This window comes from Vollenhovia emeryi, unplaced genomic scaffold, assembly GCF_000949405.1.
Source record: "Vollenhovia emeryi isolate VEMERY1.0 unplaced genomic scaffold, V.emery_V1.0 DF939160.1, whole genome shotgun sequence".
In the NCBI taxonomy this organism is placed as follows: domain Eukaryota; kingdom Metazoa; phylum Arthropoda; class Insecta; order Hymenoptera; family Formicidae; genus Vollenhovia; species Vollenhovia emeryi.
In genome coordinates, this window is record NW_011967206.1 from 1,174,856 (window position 1) to 1,199,398 (window position 24,543).

The 24,543-nt window shown below is 41.0% G+C and overlaps 1 protein-coding gene across 1 annotated transcript in view; it reads left to right on the forward strand.

Annotated features, from left to right (window-relative positions):
- The window catches only part of LOC105564770 (hormone receptor 4), a 52,841-nt gene extending 36,330 nt beyond the window's left edge, over window positions 1–16,511 (forward strand). Inside the window, exons 7-14 of the mRNA XM_012017416.1 lie at window positions 7,198–7,408; window positions 7,977–8,330; window positions 13,781–13,915; window positions 14,359–14,622; window positions 15,241–15,433; window positions 15,560–15,568; window positions 15,858–15,985; window positions 16,314–16,511. Coding sequence (XP_011872806.1) covers window positions 7,198–7,408; window positions 7,977–8,330; window positions 13,781–13,915; window positions 14,359–14,622; window positions 15,241–15,433; window positions 15,560–15,568; window positions 15,858–15,985; window positions 16,314–16,394 — 1,375 coding nt within the window. The 3' untranslated portion in view covers window positions 16,395–16,511. The remainder of the gene's footprint in view (window positions 1–7,197; window positions 7,409–7,976; window positions 8,331–13,780; window positions 13,916–14,358; window positions 14,623–15,240; window positions 15,434–15,559; window positions 15,569–15,857; window positions 15,986–16,313) is intronic.
- Window positions 16,512–24,543: the final 8,032 nt, after the last annotated feature.

Genomic DNA, 24,543 nt, shown 5'->3' on the forward strand with positions numbered 1-24,543 from the left:
TTCTAAGAGAAACTTCTCTCCGTGTAGTGAATTTATTAACTTAAATATTCTATTTTTTCAATTCTGTTTTATTCAGCATAGAGGGGAATCCCCTATTTTTAGATAAGCTCCTAACATGAGATAGCGGGGTTTTTGCTTAATTAATAGGCTGTTGGTCCCACCATAAATTTATTGTCCTTGGAGTGAAATTGTGGAAAATACATTGTTAACTCGTGCGTATAATCATTGTGAAAAAGATTCATGAAATTGGATGTTGAAAACCCGCTATCTTGTATTATAAGTTTATCTCATAATAAAGAACTTCCCTATACATTTCGTAATGTATTCAAAGTGTGTAAGGTACACGATCATGTCCCCCGCGACTGATTGAAATTCATTAAAACAAAGTCGCAAATATAGAAAGAGACCTATCTGATTTAATATCTGATAAATATATTTTTAATGTGAATTTTTCTAAGCTATAATAACTTATCTTCGTGTTTCTCCTCACTTCTTCTTTCGATAGAAATTTATGCAAAATATTTCGTCATCATTCGCACAGGCTGCACGTGCAGAAGGCACTTAGGTTAAATTCACGAGTTAATAGCATCGCATGCGAAGTCATGAAAACGAGGATAGTGGCAATCTATTTACTACGAATAACAGGCACACTTTGTCCGCGATAATTCCACCCCCGCAGCATCAAAGACGCATTTGCGCGTAAAATGCGACTAAGTCGCACTAATGAGATCGGTTAACTAGGATAGGTACTTATACGTATATGTAGCCTTTCGTGGTGATATGCTGCAGTTCAAGAATCGAACCGACATTCGCTCCATTAGAGCTAATTATATCGAAGCTACCTGCGCAATATGGGAAACGCGCGGTTAGCTGATCGCAAACGCGCGTAACCTGCCGCAACCTTCGACCTTTGCCAGCGTTCGAGGAAGCGCGCCTAGCTGCATTTCGCGGACAAGAAATGTCGAGTTTTGAGCAAACTAGCCCCCTCAGAGCGTCCTATCGTCAATCTGTTTACACGGGAAGGTTCCACGCGCGCGTGGAAAACGGGGATTCGCTTTCCTAATCCATTTCGTTACTGTTTGTCTTCTTCAAATGTAATTTTATCCATTTCGTACCTTAAGTCACTCCGCAGGGGAGCACTCCTTTTTTTTTCATCGACAAAACCCTTAAGCACAAGCGCGGTAACGTTTTCCCATATTTCCAATACTTATATGTATCTTATGATTTTTATTTTTCATATTCTTAAATGTTTTAATACTTAAAATATTGTTTAAATATGGAGGGGTCCAGATTCAAACCCTGGCCGAGGTAATATTTTGCGCAATAAATTTCTCTAATTAGAATTTGCCAGTTGCATTGTTTAGCAATTTTTCTACATCGGTTAATCATGTACTGGCAATAATTCTTTTTTTTTTAAATACTCCGTTTGTTAAAAAATTAATGTATTAATACTTCAAAATTAAATGAAATGAAGCTCCAAAAACGAAATGTTACATTTTATAGACAATTGAATTCAGATTAAATTTGTCGAATATACGTCGAATAAATTCTAACAAATTAAATAGAACACACCAAACGCCCCGTTTGTACCTCGTTGGTAACAGAACAAAACTTTTTCGATTTATTCATAATTTGAAAAATGTATCCTTATATTCGCGCGACACTCTCTTCTCTCGTTTCGTGCCTTGGCTCTCGAAATATATCGGCATGCGAAAATGTATTTGCACCTTTCACGCTACGCTCCCCTTTATTTGGGACGTTTGCTCGTGTTCAGTTACAATCGGCGTTTAACTTTATCGGTTTGCCGAAACAAGATTAAGTCCGCCGAGGTACGTCAGTTGCCTGAACAGCCATAATTCGTAACTTAGACGGGATTAAAAATTAACCGGCAATCCCATCATTTTCCCGCCCCGCTCTCGCAGCGCAATGTCTACGCGAGACGAGGGAATACTTGTTGCGTCTACACCGCCGCGTGTACTCGGATGACTTCTTGAACAACACTTTTGATTAGTCCGCGAAATTACCACAGAGTATCGTTACTTCCCCGCTCGTCCTTGTCCAACTTCGTCGTCCCGAACGAGCAAGTGGATTAGACGAGAAAAGTCCGCGACAAGTTTTTCCCTCGTACCTCCGGCACTCGTAACTCCGCGCAGATGAATCCTTGATTCAACCCTGCTATTTTCCCTGTCTAGAGGCGCTTCTCAAGTTAAACAATCCGATCCGTGACAACAGCTGTCCTGCATAAAGAAGCCGACGAGAGAAACCACGGGGGCGGATTTCACGCTTAAAAAAGAAATTTAAGATAATCAGTATCTTTTTCAGACTTTTTAATGCGAGCTCTTGGTCGCCTGTTTTCTCTTTTTTTCAACGTTCAAGGGATTTCAGAGATTAATTGTCAATCCGGCGTTTCTATAATCTACTATAATTTATTTATTTCTTCGGTTTTTATTCGTAACTTTCGGTCGGTTCGTCGAATATTTATCTGAATGTTTTCACGAGTTATCGAGTCATATCGAATTCTAACGGATTGTGTGAGTCATATGTAGATCGGTTTTTTAACGTAAAAATATCCTATCGTTCAAAAATCTGAGATTCGGTTGAAAAATGTATTTGTTATCGGCGGCGTAAGTGTTAATTAATGCGGTGTAAAACCGGACTGAGATAACAGATAAATTCTGATATTCACTAATCAAAAATACAGTTTGATCGTGTCGACATTTTTATCACACCTCGTCGAACATTTCTAATCCGCGACTCGCATTTTGCGGATGCTGAAAAAATGATAGACTGTTCTCCTTGCGTACGGAAAATAATCCTGAACTTCGTTCGTCGCGTTTGAATTTTTAAATACTTGTACACCTCGGCTAAAATCCGCAGAAATTTTATACGTTTTTGTTTCAAGCTCGCTGCGTGAATGATTTCCCTTTAGATTATTTCTGTCGTTCAAATTCCAAGAAATAACAAAGTATTCGAACTCACCGAACGACGCAGCAGTTATCCTTCTCGATTAATCGGTTAATAATCGGCAAGCCTTCGCTCCTCGACGTTCTTCGATTTTTTTTTGTTTCGTAATTGCAGCTGATATCTTTTACGTTTTTTAACAACGCGCCGTTCACGACAATCAGCGAGTATGCAAAAGTATTAGCGAATTCGGTTGGTTGCACTAGTGCGCACTGAGTGCGCACTAAGCCTTGTTTCCAGTCAATTCTTATCCAGAAAAATGGTCTGTACAACGTTTGCACGGATCATTTTTTGACTGAATACTCTTTGAACGTGTATTTAAGACAAAGTTAAGTATAAGAACCGACTATAAGCAAGCCTTAGGCTGATGGCAGAGAACGATCCGTAAACGCCTAACGTCTGTCTTGGTGGTAGACGTAAGGCAAGGCGGAGAAAAACTTCAGTCGTATACAATAGACTTTCACGACTCACGTTTGTCTCTGCCTTTCCTTACGTCTACGGCTACGTCAGTCTTAAGCGCTTACGGATAGTTGTCTGCCATCAGCCTTAGTGTGCACTCGGTGCGCACTAATGCAAGCAACCGAATTCGCAATATGACACGCGCACCATGATTTGACGGCACCTATTATCGGAGGCGATCAATATCGATTTCGTATGCCGAAAGTCGCGTAGAACGTAAGCCCAACCTAACCGCGATTAAACCAATTAGCACGCAATTAATCGGCCGGCGGATTATTAGCTCCCGGCACTCCCGAGAACTCGAGAAGAAGCGCGCTCGCGATGCGAAACGATCGTCCGTAGATGCCGCCGAATTCGGTTTGCGCCTCGACCGACCGACGCCACGCCGCGACGCGTCCATCATGGCGGGCGCGCTTAGCGTCTATCGTGCAGCTCGTATCGGACTGCGCATCGGAGAATTGAAGATCGCGCGAGTTTGAGATCAGAGTTCAAGTCAAGACGAAACGGAATAAAATTGCACTTACCGACTGGTCGTGCTCTAACCTTCGATTCGCAACTCTCGATCTTCGACGCGGAGAAACCGGCGTGGGTTTCGCGCGCGAACATCGCTCGATCTCGATTGCTCCGTCACGACGCGGCGGCCCCTTAAGAGGATCCTGAGGCCATCTCGTTGAGTTCGGCACTCTCGGAGCTCAACCGTACGCGGGACTCGTCCGGACGAGCGAGAGGAAAACGCAGAGCGGCCGCGAACTCGGTTGCGCAGCGGCGACGCGCGACGCGACCTGACCCGCCGGTTACGAGATTCGCTCGCGGCTAACTTCGCGCGTTTACACGGTATCGAAACATCCATAGACATAGTAAATGTAGACTGAGGCCGGTCGAATCTCATTTCCAAATCATCTTAAGGCCGGTATTCATTGTCCGTTCTTATATTTAAGATCATGTTAAGTATACTCTCAATGTGTTTTTAACCAATCACTGAGCCGTATTAGCGTCTTAAGACGACGCTTAAGATGATTTCGAAATAAAGCCAACGGCACACGATACGATTTTTCCTACTGGATCACTTACGAGAACCCAGTCTACAATAGAGATTTAAGCCCTAAGCCTTAAGAAATTGACTAATCACAGTCGCGCATTCTACTCATACTTGACCGGGATTGGCCAATTTCTTAAAGCTTAGGGCTTAAATCATCTATTGTAGACTGGGACTAAGGATGCACAGTTTTAAATCAGGTGGCTTAAAGTTAAATCCTGATTGGCTCTCGTAAGCAATCCATAAGGAAAAATAGTATCGTGTGCCGTTGACTTATGAATATCGGCGTAAGTGTTGTCTTAAAAGACTAATACGGCTCTGTGATTGGTTAAAAACACATTAAGAGTATACTTAAGATAATCTTAAGCCAACGGCACACGATACTATTTTTCCTACTGAATTGCTTGCGAGAGCCAATCAGGATTTAGCTTTGAGTCACCTGATCGAAAATTCTGCATTCTGATTGGCTCTCGTAAGCAATCCAGTAGGAAAAATAGTATCGTGTACCATTGGCTTTAGATATATAAGAACGGACTATGAATACCGGTCTGATTATCCCATTGAATAAGCTGAAGCTTATGAAAAGAAAGAGAGAGAGAGAGAGAGAGAGAGAGAGAGAGAGAAGATTTAAAAAGACTTTCTTTCTCTGTCTTACATCATTGTAAAAGAAAAGAATCGTGCCTGCGCAGTACTACACAGGCTGACAGGCGTGATTGTCACGATAATGAGACTGAGACCAGAGTTCCGTTTGGGACATGGAGTGTATGTACATACATACAACACGTCTTCTAACCTAGAAGAAAAATTTTTGATCCTGCGGGGTTGCATCATCCCGCGCGAGACCCGATAGTCCTCGCTTTGTATATCACCAATTAATTACCTATAATTCTACAACGTCTATTGGTTCGTCGTGGCCGTGTCGGCTATCATTTATCAGGAGCTGGGCACCATAATTAGAAGAAGACAATGGTGAGACGGAGAAAGAAAGTCTTCTTAAAACTTCTCTTTCTCTCTCTCTCTCTCTCTCTCTCTCTCTCTCTCTCTCTCTCTCTCTCTCTCTCTCTCTGAATTTAAATTAAATTTAAATTAAAGATACAAAGGGTTAATGGGGACTATTACTCAGTTAAGATGATTATCTTGGAATAAAAACTCAATTTGTTCCTTTTCTCATTTAGTACAACTTTTCGAAGAACTCGCGTTCCGATATCGATGATGGGAAGTCAATAAACTGTCTTAATGCGGTACAATTTCTATAAAAAGCTGTTTACTTACTCCTTTACTTTCCTCGGTATTTATACCAGACGCATCTTTAATAAGTAAAAATATTCTCTTGATATCATCTTTCGACCTCGTCCATCAATTATTTTTCCTATTTTTCTAGGTCCGGGGAATTGAAACCGATATCGGCAATTTTTGGCGATCTTAATTTCCCACGTGTAAACATGCGCAAAAGGAATTATATTACACATGCATCAGAATGAATTACTTCACGTTTTTAAAAAGCACAATTTTTCTTATTAAATTATCAAGAAATCAAAAGGTCTACTGTACTGAAGACCAGGCAGCTGCCTTTTTTTTTGCCTATAAAAATCGAGGCACACTCAATTTTGGACGTGCCGTTTTAACACAGATTGTCATATCATAAATATTCATAGATGAAACTATCGGCGGGATGTGTGGAGAGGAAAATAATAAATCTCTGTTCAGTCGTGCTCTTTCGATATCGAGTTAGTTCAACACCGTGCGTCTAGGTCGCGACCTATATACTCTATATTCCATACACGATAAGTCGCGACAGTGTAAAGCTGTATAAGCTGTGTAAAGTTGTTAAGCGACTCGACCTGGTTTCGGTCAAGTCACTTTTTCGCGTGCCCCGATCTAACTTGGGCTGCGCGAGGTAACGCGTCGAAACGAGGGTAGCCTAAACTTCGTCACGAGTGCGTTAAATGCACCGATGCATTTTCATCTTGTTTACAGCGTTCGCATGAGGCCTAATTTTTTCTACAACGTGACTTGCACACACTCTGTCCCAAAGCGTCGTAGTTTGCGTGATGCGAACGTTTCGTTCGATGCGTATTTTAGACCAGGCGCTCGGTCATGAATCTCTTCCTCCGGCGTGAACTCGTGACAAGGGAAAACTTTCATTAAAGAATTCGACATTCGTCAATAAAATTGTTCACGTTCCACGAGTTTACGCTAGAGGAAAATATTTATGGGCCCCAGAAACAAAAAGAATATTCTTCTTTTGAAAAAGGATTTAGTTTGAACTGAGATTATATCGCGTTGAAACAAGAAAACCTTGCCTGACTGAAACAACGCTATATAATTCAATCCAGAAAACTTTATGCTTATTATTTAAGAATAATTTTCTTGAATGAAAAGGAAACAATTGGATAGGAAATAACAGATTTTCAAATCGAAGATTGTACAACGATTCAAATGATTTGATTGCCAAAATAATTACATGTATTCTTGAAGTGACAATTGTAGTATTTAATAAGACTGTAATATCGTTGGAATGTGAGATTATTAAATGCTTTCAAGATTATAGGTAGTTGCGTATATACGAAACAATGAACGCGTTAATTTGAGAATACAAGAGTTGATCTGACACTTAATTAATCGGTATAAACTATCCCTTGTGTGATTCCGTTCTGTTACTTTATGAGGATTTCCTCTGACTGTACATCCATGAGTTAATCGAATCGTAAATTACAAGGGTTTAATTGATTTGCACGCAGATGTAAAGGCTTCTTCAAGAGGACCGTGCAAAACAGACGGGTGTACACGTGCGTGGCGGAGGGAGGCTGCGAAATTACGAAGGCGCAGAGGAACAGGTGTCAGTATTGCCGGTTCAAGAAGTGTATCGAACAGGGTATGGTCCTGCAGGCGGTTCGGGAAGACCGGATGCCTGGAGGAAGGAATTCCGGTGCGGTGTACAACCTTTACAAGGTACGCGCCGAGCCTAGAGTTTCAGCAATCAAATTATTAGTAGACCAAAGTTCCCTGTTATGAGATAGGATCTTAATATGGGATAGCGGGTTTTCTACTAAATTAATAGGTCCACCCTGAATTTATTGTCCTTGGAGCGAAACCTGTTGAATGGAAAATTCATTGGCTGATGGCAGAAAACGATCCGCGAACACTTAAGTCTGTCTTATTGTTAGTCGTAGACGTGAGGCGGAGCCTAGCATAAGTCGTGAAAGTCTCTTGTATACGACTTAAGTTTTTATCTGCCTTGCCTTACGTCTACGACTTAAGGGTCTTAAACGCGGATTCTCTGCCGTCGGCCATTGTTAGATTGTGCAATCGTTGCGAGGAAAGATTTGTGATTGAATTTGGGTATTGAAAACCTACTATCTCATATTAGAGACCCATCTCATAATAGAGGACCTTCCTCTATTAATTTCTACCATTAGTATTAAATTTATGCTACGATTTACGTCCGAATTAATTGATTAATGCAATTCAACTGCAATCGATCGTGATCGTTGAGTGAGATCGCCTGTTGGTTTGGCAGGTGAAGTACAAGAAGCACAAGAAGAGCACCAAGGCGGGCGGCGTCGGCGGCGGCATGGGCGGCGGCGGCAACGTCGGCGGTGTAAACGGCTCGGGTACCCTCGCGGGTACCAAGGGTGCCATGGGCACAACGATGCTGGACAAGCACATGGCCGCGGCTGCAGCCGCCCATCATAGCCAGCAGCAGCAGCAGCAGCACGCCCAGCTGGCCGGTAGTTTCCTCCATCATCACAAAATCTCGTCGGGCGACCAGCTCGGCTCGCCGCCCACCCCGAGCCACCCGAACCACCCCGCGCATTCAGGCCACCTCGTCAACGGGACTATCCTGAAGACGGCGCTCACCAATCCCTCCGAAGTGAGTGTATCTTCTTTCTCGTTCTTCGAGCAAATGAATTTTAATGCCGCTCGAAGCGGTGCATGCATTTTCAATGCACCGTTGCCGCACAGGATCGCTCGAGGAGAGAAGAACTGAGTCACGAGGCAGAATATGTCAAATGCGCGCGCGGTCTTCCTCTCGTAAAAGTGTTGGGAAATCTTTTCGCTGCTCAACATTAAATGCGCGGGATATTATAAAATTCGAGGCTTTAAGAAAACGAGATCTGTTTAAATTAGCCTTGAGATGTGTCTTACGCAGCTTACTTAATCGTGTTTTCACGTCATTTCTCTAGTGTCAATGAGATAGTGATTTAGCATCGCAATGATATTTAACGTAAACTGAGAAATGACGAAAAATAAATGTCCAAGCGCACAGATACCTCAACAAGTCGGCGATCGTCGAGTCGTGCGACGAACCCACCTCGAACGCGAGAAATTTCGTCGGAGCGGATCGCGCGATTCACATCTCGCCTACTTCCGTGTGTCCCGCGAAACGGAATCGTCAGGGAACTAGTCTCATTACGACGGAGTGCATCGCGCGAGCGCCCGTTTGCAGCTTTTACTCTTTTCACCCTTAATTATTCGAGCGTTACGTAAGGCTAATGTCGTCAGCGGCGTAATGTAGATTAATCTCGGCTGCGAGATTTATGCATATTACCCCGCCGGTGATGTGCGTGAGATATCCGCGGAAACTTTCTAAAAGTCCGTCCGATCGAATCGCGCGATTACGCGACCTGAAAGTTCGCCGTTAAATCCGCACGAGTGGCACGGGCGGACTTCGCGCTTGCCTATTCTTGTGCCCGCGCGATCAACGGCGAGATCAACGCCCGCGCGTCGTGCGTCTTCGAAGGATCGCGCTCGCTTGCTGTTTACGTGATTTATACGCCGACGCTCCGGTTAGAAATCGAGTGTGGGTCAACAAAAGTTGACTCCTCGATCGCCGACGGGGGAATCCGATGCTCTGGGATGAGAATGTCCCGCAGGCATCTTCGCTTTCACTTTCGCAGCAGCTGCGGCGCAAGATCGCGAGATCTTCGCGGACGGCCGTTATTCGTCCCGGCGATCCAATAACGTGTTACATCTCCTGCGCGCTTATTTACTTCTTTCCGATTTGTTTTTTTGGCTAGTTGGGCAAGAAAATATCCGCTTGGGCATTTATTTAACGTTAAATATCATTGCGACGCAAAATTAATACATCTTATTGACACTCGCTCCGAGTTTAATCTCTCTATTCATTGGCAGCGTTGATTTGTGCATACTTTTAGATTTATTGGCGATAAATTTCCATCTCGTTAATGTCCATTCCTAATTTATTTCTTTATTTACTTCTATTAATAATAAACTGTACACGAAGTCAGTACGTTTTAGATTTATTAGCGATAAATTTCTGTCTCATTAATTTCCATTTCTTATTTATATCTTTATTTGTTTATTTCTAGTAATAATAATAAATTGTATACGAAGTCAGCACGTCGTGCGCACGTTACGTGCTCGGTTGATACGTGCGATACGCATTTACTATCCTTATCTGGGAAAATAGAGATCGAATGACCACTTCGATGAAGTCAGAATTGCATCATCCATATCTACAAATCTATTACGGCGTGGAACCTGTTACGTTCGTAAAGTAAAAAAAATCTTGGATCAATCATCGCGGAACATAATACACTTTTCTCTTGACGTGGACTTTTAAAAACAACGTGATACTTGCTCATTAAACAACCGTACTGACCATACTTTTTGGCAACGAGCCATAAAGTAAGCAAGTAACATGACGGAGATATCACTTACAAGTCGAAACCGGTAACTTCTGAAAAGGAAAAAAGAAATGGATTTGTTGTTACCGAAAGGAGGATAATTTCGAGAAAATGAAACGCCTATTTGTCTAAAAGGCGCGCGGTCTGAAGGAGGGAATGTTTAAGTATCCATTGAAAATCTAATTGCATTGTAATCTCTGAAAAATTCAGTGGTCATTTATTAGTCGTTACTTTTATTTTGCGTGAAAAAAAATTGAAAATATTCCGACGCGAATCGTCGAGCGAAGTGGAGCTACAAGAGGAAAATAGCAAATTCGGCGCGCGTCGATCGGTTTCCTTCGCGCCGATCCTGGAATGAATGAACTCCCCGTCGCAATTTCACTTTCTTACGACTCGGCTTGCGCAAGCCTCAAGGTTTCCCACATTACGAAAGCCGATAGATAGAACGAGCGGAGTAGCGAGCGCGCGAGAATCGGCCGATCGTCGTCGCAGTTTTTGTGTTCATCTACGCTCCTTGTATAATACGCGATACTTATATAACTTGCAAAATTATATATGTCTTTGCGAAGCAACGTTTTCCGATACTACGTAATTTTGCACAAACGACATAAGCAAATTTTTCACGACGACCATTCGGTGAAGAATGTTACATAATGGAAAATTACTTGTCGAAATCATTTTAAAGCCGTTTGAATATAAATTATTAACACGCCGAAAGAAAAATGTTGCTGCCGCAGCTAAGAACTGCATGTGGCAACAAAATTTCACACCGTAAAAGAATTACATGTAAAATTACAATTATTATAGTGGGTAATATTGGAACCATCCATTAAAGGTGTATAATTACATGCGTCAGTAAATTTACACCTTGTAGGTAAAATTATTACCTTATATAATAAGTGAACTGCTTGCTTTTAATTGTGTAAATTATACAATTTTTTTGTAATTTTTTATCAGGCGTAAACAAGTATTACACAACAAAGAGTAAAAACAAATTTTTGTAAAAGTACGTAAATTTATATATTTCCGTTATAGTGTAATCGCTACGTTTATTATGTATGTAATTTTACACGCTTTTCTTTGCAGTGCGGTTGTAAAATATGAACGGCTAATATTTAGTTGTGATAGCTAAATATTTTGCTACTGTGCCTATTGTATTAAGTGCGACGGCAAACCGTTTGCTGCACTTTGGAAATCTATAGTCATGGCAGCCAAATATTTTCAGCAAACCATGATTATATATAGCTACGGTAGTGAAAAAACTTGTTTTCCGTGTAGTATACGCGCGGATATAATTTTAAAAGTAAATTTACCGTCGACAAAATTAATTCTTTTCGTATTGCACGCATCGAAAGTTCGACTTTCTCAAGGGAGGCTCGACGGGAGTAACGTAAAAATATGCGCGTTACGTCCGATCAGATGAGCAAACGAGGGAACTGCCGCGATCGTTGAAATATCCCGGTAGAGGCCATTGCCAAAAGTGAAACCGATGCCGCGAAAACCGGATAAATATTGACCGCGGCTGTGCTCCATTAAAGAGGTCACTTTCGAGCCGCGGCCGATTCATCGTACGTGAGATGCACGGCAAAACCACACGTGAATTTCGTGTAAGATAAGAAAGAGCCGCGGAGTCGACGGGGTCCTTTTCTTTAAGAGGATGAATATTCGGCACGTTTCGTCGCGAAAGTAAGCGTAAATAAATTACTCGGGCATTTTACTCGATTCCAATTGAGCTGTCGTGAAGATTGACGTTTATCTTCACTAAAAGACACTGCTTCTTCTGTTTCTTCTTCACTTCATATCTAGAAAGATTTTAAATGTATGTATTTTCAAAGAGAATCATTCGCCTTCATGTCTACTTAATTTTAATAAATATGGCAGATATTTAGGGGAAAAAAACAATATTGTAAGATAACTTTGTAAAAATTAAAATTATAAAATACGAACATGAAACTTTTTAACACATTCCATCAGTTTACACAGAGATCTTTGCCTTTCTCACACGCGTTTGTTACAATTTCGCTAATGACGCCTGAAACAAAATTCATGACTGTTTGGTACATGTACCAAATTGTACCAGAGTGTACACTCAGCGTCATGACTGCCTTTACGTCTGAAGAAAGACGCTAAAAGATATCCAATAGGAAAATTTATTTTAATAAATTTTAACGACTGTTTTCAGGTGTAAAAGCTGTGCGTGACGCCGATTGTACACTCTGGTACACTCTGATATATTGTGCACTAGAAATCACTGATGCCTTCCCATATGAATTTAGTCACAGGTAGAACACGGTTTTCCATGTATGTATACGCAAAATGCAGGGCTGGGAAAGTTACTTTATAAAAGTATCTGGTTACAGTTACAGTGTTTTCGCTAAAAATGTAACCGGTCGCAGTTAGAAATTACTCAAAGAGTAACGAATCGTTGCTCTGCAGTTACTTTCTTGCGATGAAAGTAAAAATATCAAATCTGCATTTGAATTGTAGAGCGTCGATAAAGGCGTTTATGCAAGGCCTAATGCGATCCGTGGAGGTTTAATTGAAAAAATGTAACTGAGTTAAGTCACAGTTACAGACGGAGAGAAAGTAACAAAGTCAAGTTAGAGTTACCAAAGAAAAAAGTAACCGTAACTTCGTTACAAGTAACGAGTTACTTCCCAACCCTGGCAAGGTGTATAAATATCTTAATATGTGCCTAAATTTATATGGGAGGGCATCAGTGATTCCTAGTGTACCAAACAATCGCCTAAAGACAAATCACTCGTACACGATACATTCCCGCGCGCATCAGTGCAGCTGATCAACGAGCCTGACCGGTATCTACCAGATATTGAAGTAATATCGGATATCTATCCTTTTATCAAGTATCGTAAATCGCCGTTCGTTATCGTCGCTGCGTGGAAACGTCGTGGCGACGACGCAGGCAGGGACAATAGAAAATCAGCGGCAGCCGGTGCCAAGGACGGGCAGTTCTCCGGCGGTTTCGTAACTCGTGAAAGTCTGCACGGGGGACAGTGACCTCACCCTCCCTCTCTCTCCCTCTCGCGCGTCCTCTCCACCGACACCTCCTGTGTATCTCCTCCCTGGTCTCCCCCGCGAAACTCTCCCGTCCCTCCCTCGTGCCGGGCGCCTTCAACTGCAAACGTCCCACGGTTCTCCGCGAGGTAGTCGCTTATGCATGGACCATATCCGGCAGAGCGGCCAGCTTTCCCCGAAGTCAGACGGAAGCCCGACACGGCGCGGGGCCCTTTCTTCGTCCGCCTCTCTTTCTCTTTCCACCTCGCGCTCGCGTGACTCCGTGCCCGACCCCGAGGAAATGTTTCGAGGTCCGAAAGGTCAGTGAAAGGCTGAACCTACCGGTTGGATGCGCGGCCGCCGAACTCGGATTTCGCGCGCGCGACGAGAGGAAATGCCGGCGGAATCGTAATTAACGCGCGGATCTTCGCGGGATAACTTTTCCGCGTTGTAAAAATGTTTCAAGGCCGCGGGGATTGAAATCCCGACGTGAGATAATGTAACTGACAAAAATTGATCCAGCTGGATAAATCTGAGAGAACTTCAATCGGCAACTCGGTTGCATAAAATATTTAAAAAATGCAAACAGTGCGTTACCTCGAGTAAAAGAAAAACCCCCACGCGGATAGAATTTATATGTTAATGATGTGTGTTTAAGGTGGTGCATTTACGACAAAGGCTAGACAATGCAGTAAGCAGTTCGAGGGATCGAGTATTTCCTCTGGACGCAACCTTAACCATGATTCAAACCCTTATAGACTGCGACGAGTTCCAAGATATCGCCACATTGAGGGTACGTGAATGTCATTCTCTTAAACGTATGGTTTAACTTGAAGACAATGGCACATATTAATACATAGACATTAATTTTATTTTTACAAAAGAATACACATTTTTTTCAATGTGCAATGTGCTCGATAAAAATTATTTAACGAATTAATAAAATTCATAAAGCTCTCACGTGGTAAACACAAATTCGAAGTGCCTAAATATTTCTTGTTTTAAACTTATTGCAAAAATAATTACCTCAGCCAGGATTTGAATACCTGGACCTCAAATTTTATTTAATCGATTCAACTGATTGATTGTTTATCTCCATAAACAGTCATAAGTTAATAATTTATTTCTCCCAACTGATTCGTCCTATTAAAATGTCATTTGAATGAAAAGTTTGAACTACAGTTACACGACCCTATCGCGCTCCAAAGATTTGTATATGGACCGTTCGCGTTACAGAACTTGGACGAGCTGCTGGACCATAATTCAGACTTAAGTGACAAGCTGTGTCAGATAGGAGACAGCATAGTGTACAAGTTGGTGCAGTGGACCAAAAGGTTACCGTTTTACCTTGAGCTGCCGGTCGAAGTTCACACGAGGCTGCTCACCCACAAGTGGCATGAACTTCTCGTGCTAACCACATCTGCCTACCAAGCGATGCACGGCCAGCACAGGTTGACGAATATCGCTACTGACGGGACGGGTGCAGACTTTATGCAAGAAGTAATTATGGTTTTACGCTCATTTCTAGCCGTACTTGGGCATTTCGTAAACTAAATTTTTCCTTGCAATGCCACCCGACACGTACAGTACCGGCCAAATTATATCACTTTTCCATTTTTTTTTGCATAACTAGGTTCAAAGTGCACGATTGAAAAATTCGAAAATCATGGTGCATTCTGTCAAATTTCGTGTACAAGATGTACCTGTTATCGGGTGTGTACTGTACAATTTGGAGCACGTTCGATGCATTTTGACGAAAGTTGTGCTCGGAAAACCTAGAGGTGGTTTGGCCGGTACTGTATCTTATAAAAGATACAACAATAATTTTATCACCTTTCACTCCCGTCCCTTTTCGAAAGGACCTTGGGAAAACCAAGATTTCTATTTAAAAAACCGCTTTTTATTATTCTTACACGGAAGTTCTGTTGGGTAATGCGACACGTGTTTTGACGATAAAAGTATACTTTAGTATCGTCAATTCTTAATATAATAGTTAATGTAAACGTTAGTAATATTGTTAATTTTTAGATATATTTCTAATAGCGTATGCTTTGTCTGAAGTTTATAAATACGACGAATACGTGTGTGGGCCCGTTCTAATACAATCTTCACAACCAGGTAACGAACAACATGTATACGTTGCAAAGGTGCCTAACCAGCATGATGGGTCGGCCGATAACCATGGACCAATTGCGGCAAGACGTAGGGCTCATGGTGGAAAAAATCACGTATGTCACGCTAATGTTCAGGCGGGTGAGGCTACGAATGGAGGAGTATGTCTGTCTAAAAGTAATCACTATGCTCTCACAAGGTAGGTACTTTTACTGAATCCGCCGTTCCCCGCGTCTGTCATTATCGCGTTTCCTCGGTATTACATGATACAGCGAACGATATGTAATAACGTAAACTTATCTTCTTCCCAACGCTACAATTGGAGACACGAAATGTAAGTTCGAGACACTTTCTAAAACCGTTCGTGCACGCATGCGCTTTCCCACGAGTAGAGACTCCTACGTAGGCTTTGATTTTGAACCGACTTTAATCAAACGAATTTCTTAAATGTTCGGAACTCTCGTCGCCTGCGTGCAGATAAAATTCGACTCATTGAAAGAAACGAAAAAGAAACCAAGTCAGAATACACGTAGAACGTTCCATCGGTTGCAGTTAGACTCGAATTTCTGAAATGTATGAAACGCACAATCTCAACTGATCCCCCCCCCCCTTGTCTTTCTTAGCACGAGGAAGTACATTGGAATTAGAACAGATACAAGAACGGTACATGAGCTGTCTGCGAAGTTTTGTCGAGCACAGCGCTCCTCAGCAGCCGGGTCGATTTCATGATCTTCTTGTCAGGTTGCCCGAAGTAAGTCCAGAAAAGAAAGTAAATATACCGAATGCGAGAAAAGTCGCCAAAGTGAATAAAGTAAAATATTCACGATTAATATGCAACTTAAGTAATTGAACGCTCGGATCCAGATCAAGCGATCGAACGCGAAGAAACGCGAATGAACGATTTGCTTAGACGAGTACGAATGATGCGAGTTCGCCTGGTCTAGATCCGGCTTAAGAAGCATTTCTTATTTAACTCTAGTAGTTTTGGCTCTAATTGTTTTCGCTGCGCGCAGAATGCAACAGTTATCGTCCTGATGGCCCCGTTTAAGCAGAGAATCCGTTTGCTTGTTGGATTACAGGTACAATCGGCGGCGACTTTACTACTCGAGAGTAAAATGTTCTACGTTCCTTTCCTATTGAACTCAGCAATTCAAAGATAGTAAATAAACAAAGTGACGATAAACGAAGCTGAATACCTATATACATACTATACATACGTTATAAATATATACACAGAAAAGAGGTGAAAAGAACCGAACAAACAGACAAGCAACAAATGAACAGGGAAAAAAAACAGAAAAGAAAAGAGTCCAATGAGAGAGAAAAAGAGACGACTCAAACCGAACGGGGAAAGGCTTTGTTTGCGTATGTATAATAAATATATAAAAGTATATATATAAAATATATATATACATATAAATAATATAAATAATATAAATGTGTGTTCGTTGCGTTGTACAAACGAAGGAGGACGAAGAGGAGGAATCGTTCGAGGGAAAAGAGACGAAAAGAGAGCACAGGTGGACGATAGAAAGCAATCCACGTCGGGACAACGACAGAGAGAGGATAGAAAGCAAAGAGAGAGAAAGAGGAACGATTTTAAATAGGATATTAAAGAAAGAGTGTATATTTAATATGTATTATTATACGCACGTAATACGTATTACATATATGCCCGTATATAAAAGTTAGAGGAGCGAGAGAGAGAGAGAGAGAGCGAGAGTGAGAGAGGGAGAGAAAGAAAGCGCGCCACCTCGAGATGGGCAAATCAGCCGAGGTGGGAACTGAACTTTTTTATCGAAACTAAAAGACTATAATAATATATTTCTGTACGCAAACACGTACCGCGCAACTACGTCATTGTGTGTTCACATTGCATAATCCGATCGATAAAATAAGACTCTCGTTACGTACCGCTCACCGTAGGCCACCTACTACTATTATTACTACTACTACTACTACTACTACTGCTACTATTACCGCCACTTTCTACTACTACCGCTCTCGAAGCTAAGGGGGAAAAGAAGAAGACGAAGAGGAGGAGAAAAGGAAGATATAAAACACGCAGCAGCAGACACATCACGACTGACTGAAGGATCAATAGTCCGGATCGATCGACCGACCGATGATCGACGATGATGGGTTTTCTCGTCATTCCGTAGCTCGGCGTAGTATCGTCGTGAGCCGCGATGCAAATTTTATCAACACGCGCTCACTCGCGTTACACACACAACACACACACCTACACAGATGTATCTTCTAAATGCCTGCCGCAAATCTCGCCGCGACGTACAGACTTCTGGATCCTCTCCTCCGCGGCTAGCCGTTCGCCACCACGTGCGAAAACGTTAACGACGTACGTAAGGAGTGTGATACACGCTACCGTAGTCGCTGGCTCTCTTCTCCCGCGCGCTACCACCCGGGTACCCGCGCGCCATCGCCAGAGGAGGGTCCCGCTACGAGCCCTCGGGATCGCGTAATTCTATGGGAGGAAGGCGCGGAATTTTCACCTCGAATCCGCCGAATCAGCGCGAGACAACTGGGACTCGAGCGGACGAGGTCCGCGTGAAATTCGAGGAGACGACGAGCGGGTAAGGTAGCCCGCGCGAGAAGGAGAGTCGCGAGGAAACGAAACTGTAACGTAAGAGCTTCGGTGTTTCACGTCCGTATCTCACCGCATGCATCTGGACGCGAGTATTCGCTGCGTACGTATAATATCACGACGGCCAACGTCGAGTCGTCATTGTCGTCGTCATCATTATTGCCGTCGTCGTCGTCGTCGTCGTCGTCATTCAACACTCCGCAAGCAACGGTCCAAGCGCGCAACGCAAAAGACTCTTACTCTATTGTAATACCGGTTCGCTCATTTATGCCTTCGACGCGACTTTTACAAACGCATGCATCAATCATTCTTAGGATTTCCCGCCTAGCGTCGCGTGCTCTTCGGACGATCCTCGAGCTTCCGTTCGCGACTTCTGTGAAGGCCATTTACGCCAACTTTCTACTTATTTTAACGCACTAGCTGTAACATAGAGTGGTTTTTATAAAGACGGCTGAAGCACGGAATTAAGACTCGTGAGAACAAAATGTTAGGCCGACGGAAAAGTTTCGTTATTATTAATGAAAGAATAATTTAAAAACAACGCGAGATTTGTTAATCGAGTTATAGATGTTTATAAAGTCGATTCTCTATTTTGTGTTAGTAGTAAAAAAATTTTTAATATATAATCGTTGTGTAAATGGGATTTTTTTTATTATTTGTTGGTTGAATTCTAGTCGATTTTTACGTGATTCTTTTTGTTTACCGAAGTTCTTAGCATACGGAGTAGTGGCCTGCCTTGTAGGGGTGACGAGCAGAATTAGCGTTGAAAATATTACAAGATACGTAATGTACATAATACTTTTGCAAAAGAAAAAAAGGAACGAACGATTTTGGTACGATAAGATACTGTAGGATAAATTTTTAGATCGTTTTGATAATTTTTTATATGAGATTTTATATATTGCTTTTATATTTGCCGATGAGTTTTCTATTTTAACTTTTAATGTACGGGACATTATATGGCATTTCTTCTTCGCATTTTCATTAGATTATATAAATGTGTACAATTGTCAAAGTAAGAAATGGGAAGTCGAGTCGTCCGGAGCACACGCGTCGTTTGTTTCTCCGATAATCGCGACTAAAATACGACGAGCGGAAAGTTCACTCGTGTTATTCCTCGCTGGAGCGATATTTTCATAGTATTACGACGAAAAGGAAATAAATGAAACGTGTATATATATTTAAAAAAAAAGAAACGAAACGCTGCATTAGTACTCGTATCCCAGTGTCGCGAGGGAGTTTCGCGAAATTTTATTCGGTGTTACTGTTCGAACAATCATACGTCAATTGTATAAAAGAATCGTCCCTTGCCATTTTTGTCTTCTTTTTTTACTGAATACGTAGATATACGTACATATACGCAAGTGCGCACGTGTGTACCCGCGTGGACCGACTATGACAATCGACCTCGCGAAACTAGGATACCGGTCGCTCCTAGCTCAATTATTTGTGAGAAACTGCAGAAAGGGTAAAGAAAATCGGCGGTTGACGCCAGTCGAAATGTTGTTCGTGTCTTGGAAGATATTGCTCCTTGTATACGCATGTAATGTATTATTCCGCGCACGTTCTGCTAACGTGGTTGTTTCATCTTGCCTCTCCATAGAAGATATCGTAAACACGCGCTAATTGCCTGACAAGCTCGTGGCCACGGATGTCGATTTACGAGGTGTAATCTTCGTTCTCTGAGAAAGAGTTCAAGTTCGACCTGCATTTTCTTCTTGGTTTCGTTGCAATCCTGTACGAACCTCGCGCGAAGAAATATTCCTTAAAAACGATTTCCTGAATTGATTGATTTAATTCTAATTCTTCTTTAGATTTTTTCTTAAACTAAAGCCTAAAAAAGAATAATAATTGAAGCATAATTATAAATAATGATGAAATCGGTCTTTTATCAAGTCAATTAAAATTTGATATCTAACAAAGAAACTGCTTTTTATAATCACGAGTTAGAAACTATAGTTCACTCATTGATTAGAATATACAGTGTAATATAAATTTACGATTGTGTTCTATATTTGAATCTTCAGTATTCAAATGAATCCATAATAAAGCGCTGTTTGAGTCTTCAATTAACATTAATATGTAATTTAGTAGCAACGTGAAGTCGGTATGCAAATATACAGTTGACGGTAACTGCTATAAAACTATAATATATTATTTGCATTAAAAAAACTAGCAACTTTGCAGCTCTGAATTCGTAATCTGCACCTGTACAACTGACATTGAATGTGATATTATGTTTCTTTCTTATCTTCCTATTCCTTCAATCGGACCCGTGGCCGCGGGCAGCACGTTCCAGAAATCAACACGAACTACAACACAGACCTTGGGCCTATTTGCCTAGGGATACTTGTCCATACTATAAGACTTAACTAAACGATGAGATACTTCATACAGTAAACGTTGTACATTATTTGACGTTAAGGAACGTTAGGTGTAACGGTTTCTGTATTCCCCGGACATTATTGTAAATTGTCTCTGTATTCAATTGGACAATCGCGTGCGCGCGCTAAGCTTTGCTAAAATTATGAAAATTCATCTCGCGACCATCGATGAACAGAACGGACACGTGTCTCGTTTAGGATCGATTCGCACGCCACATGTTGATCAACTTCATTCGGATGAAGAAATCGGGTATTACGGGACGAGCACTGCCGCTCAGATCGACACTTCATCCTCCTTCGAAAGTGAATCCGCACAGATTTCCAATTCTGTAGAAGTAAAAAAAATTAATATGGCTTTCTTTTAGCTGAACTTACTTTTAAAAGAAATCGCATGTGCATATTCAGGTTTTGGAGAGAGGAAGAAGGAAAGAGAAGAATAAATAGATTGTATATGTAGAATGTAAAAAGTTCACCTGAAAAGATCGACACGAGGACTCTGTACTTTGTTAACGACATTCGTTGGTATCTTCATTATTAGAAAACGTCTAACGGAATATTAGTGGCAGCAAGTTGATGCAACACTGTGTTTTTCGATTATCCGAAAGATGTGTAATTACACGAACTCACTGCTATGTACCCATACAGCACACAAATGTTGAATCAACATCTCAGAAACGTTCCATTACAACGTTGTTATATTGCATCAATGTTACGAAATATAGATTCAACATTGAAAATTTTTGAAAAACGTCTAACGTCCGCTGAATTGTAATATTTTGTAAACGTAGAAGACTTTTTTACAACTGTTGAAAATTTTTTGTGCTGAAATTGGATTATTTTTCTAAAAGTAACGCTGGTCATTGAAAAAAATTTGATGAAATTTGTGATTTCTTTGAAAAGGACCATACAAGTTTATCTGCACTTGTAGGCAATGTCAAGATATATTAACTTGTCAATCTTACTAATTAAATACACACAAAATGTCATAAGAGCATCACGCTTATTTGAATATTCTCGGATATTCTGTAAATATTCCGGAATGTTTTGAAATATTCTTGGGACATTAATTTTGAATTTTAGGAACATTTTATAAATATTTCAGCATTATTTAGCGATTGCTGGGTACTATACATTTTCTTCAATAAGCGGACATTTTCTGGAAAAACAAATAGACACATAACAGCAATGAATCGCAATTAAGTATTAAAAAAATAATTTGTTCAATGTTGTTTTAACGTTGCAGCAACATAAAGTATCAATGTACAAAAATTAACTTAGATTCAACGTTGAAAACATATTTATACTTCAACATTCAGCATTGCAACGTTTCAGCAATATTATTTTAACACATACACACTAACAAAGTACAGAACGGACTTAACATCTTTTCTATCGGCAAAAGACGACCTGCCGTCGAGCTAGCATTGTGTAATATGAACGTAAAGATATACATGTGAAAGCGATATGTTACACGCTTTATCTTTCGTCTCCTTATCTATATTTTCTTCGATTTTTATTGTCTCGCTTCTTGTTATCGTTAGCTCGTAAAATCGTTGAGTACTTCCTGCCAAGAAATTGTTTATACAGTTTTATTTATTGTTAGTGTATTGTATATATGAGCGGCAGAGTATCGTTGTTGGTCGCGAGAAAAAGAATTTCAAATTCCAAAGATTTAATTTTTTGTAGATTTTATATACATATACATATAATATATTAATATATTTATGTAATATTTATATGTATATATATTATACAGGATTTCCGCGGATCGACACTGCTCCTTTCGTTCACGAATCCTCTAAATTATACAGAATCTATTTTTTGGCATGTTTTTTAGACTAATTAATTTCATTATTCAATCATTTCGATGATCGAAACGATCTCGCGGATATGAAAGTAATAAAACGAGCTTATTCCTTAGGTAATTTTAAAAAACTTTAACTTTTTAAAGCTTAAGTTAATGTTAAACTACTAAAATATTATGCAGACGTATTTACTCGTGAAAATGTGTAATTAAAATGAAATACTCGTGAATGGAAAAAGTTTGAAAATGTAATAAGCTAAAACTTGAACAAAAAAATATTTCTTTGAAAAGATCAAGTTAATCAGAGATTTAGAGGAGTGACGACCGCATCGGAGACATACTGTATCTACATTTTGTTTAAAAAAAAGAATGCAACACATCGATGTCTGGGAGTACAGCAGCTGCTTACGGGAGAGCTAAAGCGTTGGATCAGCAAGACTTAGGGCATTATATTACAAAGAGTATTATCATGCCCAACCCTTTAATATTTAAGTGCGAGTGAGAGTCTATCGAGCAAAAGAAAGATAAGAAAAAAAAAGAGAAATCTAACGCGAAAAAGAAAAATATGAGGAAAAAACGCGAAAAAAAAACCAGTGCGCGCCTCTCGTTTGTGGGTTCAACTTTGTGTACATATTGTACGAAAGATTTAATAATATAACTATGTTGAAAGTACTAGTCCTGTCTTTGTATAATTCCGTGTTAAATACTTGTGCTCGCGGCAGCCGCAAGTGACGCCGCCATGCGATGCCCCCGCGAAAATCACGGGGAAGCGAACGAAAGCGTGTGCGCGCAACAACTGTTCTCAGTATTACTCGATCGTGTTCTATCTCGCATTGACAAGTTAAGATACGAATTTAGCGCGCGCATTTTAGACAGAGAATGTCTCCACGGCGAGAACGTGTGCATTGCTCAACGCTCAAAAGTGCGCATAGCTTCGCAACAGCTTCTTCTGAGGCCACTCGTACTAGAAAGCCTTTGGACGACGTCTAATAAATCTTCGGAAAGTGTTAAATTTCAGTTTAAAGGAGGATCCTTTCGGTCTCTCGGAAATTTTATCTTATTGAAAAATCAGACTTTCTTAACTGAAACGACGCGACGTTTCGCGGACTAGCTCTCAAATCTCTGTCGCCATTTAACGTAGATCGCGTCAGTCCTGGTGCTACACGACTCTAGTGCCTTCTTGCATTTAGCGAACCTGCCGACGCTCAAGTTCTTACAACTGGCGTGAATTTAATTTCACCCTCTCTCCGCAGCCAATGGATATAATTTACATATAATTTTCGTTTTATAATTCTTTTAAGTTCTCCACTTTCCGTATGGGAAATGTTGCACACGTATCTTCTTTCGCTTCCTCTTGACCGGAGCAAAGAAATCGGCGCCCCTTGCTGCGATTACATCGAAAGGGAGGCACGAGAAGAAATGCAAACGTTTAACCCAGAAACGACGGTAGGGAAAGGAAAGCACGAAACGCCGGATTGACTAGAGAGAGAAAGAGAGAGCGAGAGAACGAAAGAGTGTGTGCGTATGTGTGAATGAGAGAGAAAGAGATACTTTTTCAATGAGTGAGTCAAAAGTTACCATATTTCTACCTACGTTTAGGAAGAAGTACGTTTTTATTATCTCGTTTATCTTCGATTATATTCCTTTTGTAATTGAGATTTCGGCGCCATCGCGTGAATCGCCGTTCTGCCGGAAACCGAGTTATCGCCCTTTCGCAATGCCGACGTCCATATGATAAATTTCCTCGATATATCGTGCGCCTCCTCGCTGCTGAGACATTTTTTTTCTGCAGCACAGCGAGAGGCACGTTGATAAAAGTCAATTACGACAATTACGTTATGCGTTACGTTCGTAAAAGTTGCGGATGAATGATTTGTCAACGCCTCCGCTTCCCGTAGACGAAACGTGTCATGCAAGTCTGTCCTTTTAGAACGAGCACCTCGCAATGTTTTTATATATAGATTTAATCGTAGATACGCGATACGAGTAATTGAAAGACTGACGAAGATCGCTGATTCCCACTCACTGTGTTACTCGACCAAATTAGATCGGTTGATTACATTAATCAATTTCAACTTTCCGTCTTCTAAATTCTGTCGATTGCATGAAAAAAAAAACCTTCACGCGTATTAACAACGAAAGTCAGTCATTACATTTGTCGCTGTTCGAGTTTCACTAATACGAGATTGTGATTTTCAACGTAACGTGACGTGATCTAGAATATAGTGCGAGTTTTGTAAGTCACGGATCGTAAAGCTGGTCGAAAGTTATCGCGGGCCGCTAGACGCGCGTATATATAATTAATATATAAAAATAAAGAAAGAGGAATTTATAATCTCGCTGGAGCAAAACGAGCGCGTCATTTATCGACAATTCGATCGATTCGATCGAGTGCCTTCGGTTTCGGGCAAAGCAGGCTGAATTTCACGCGTGTGGCGCGTGGACCCCCCTGTATTTTTATGAATAAATAAGATATTTAAAGAAAAAAAAGAAGTAAATCTGAAGTCTGTTTGGAGATG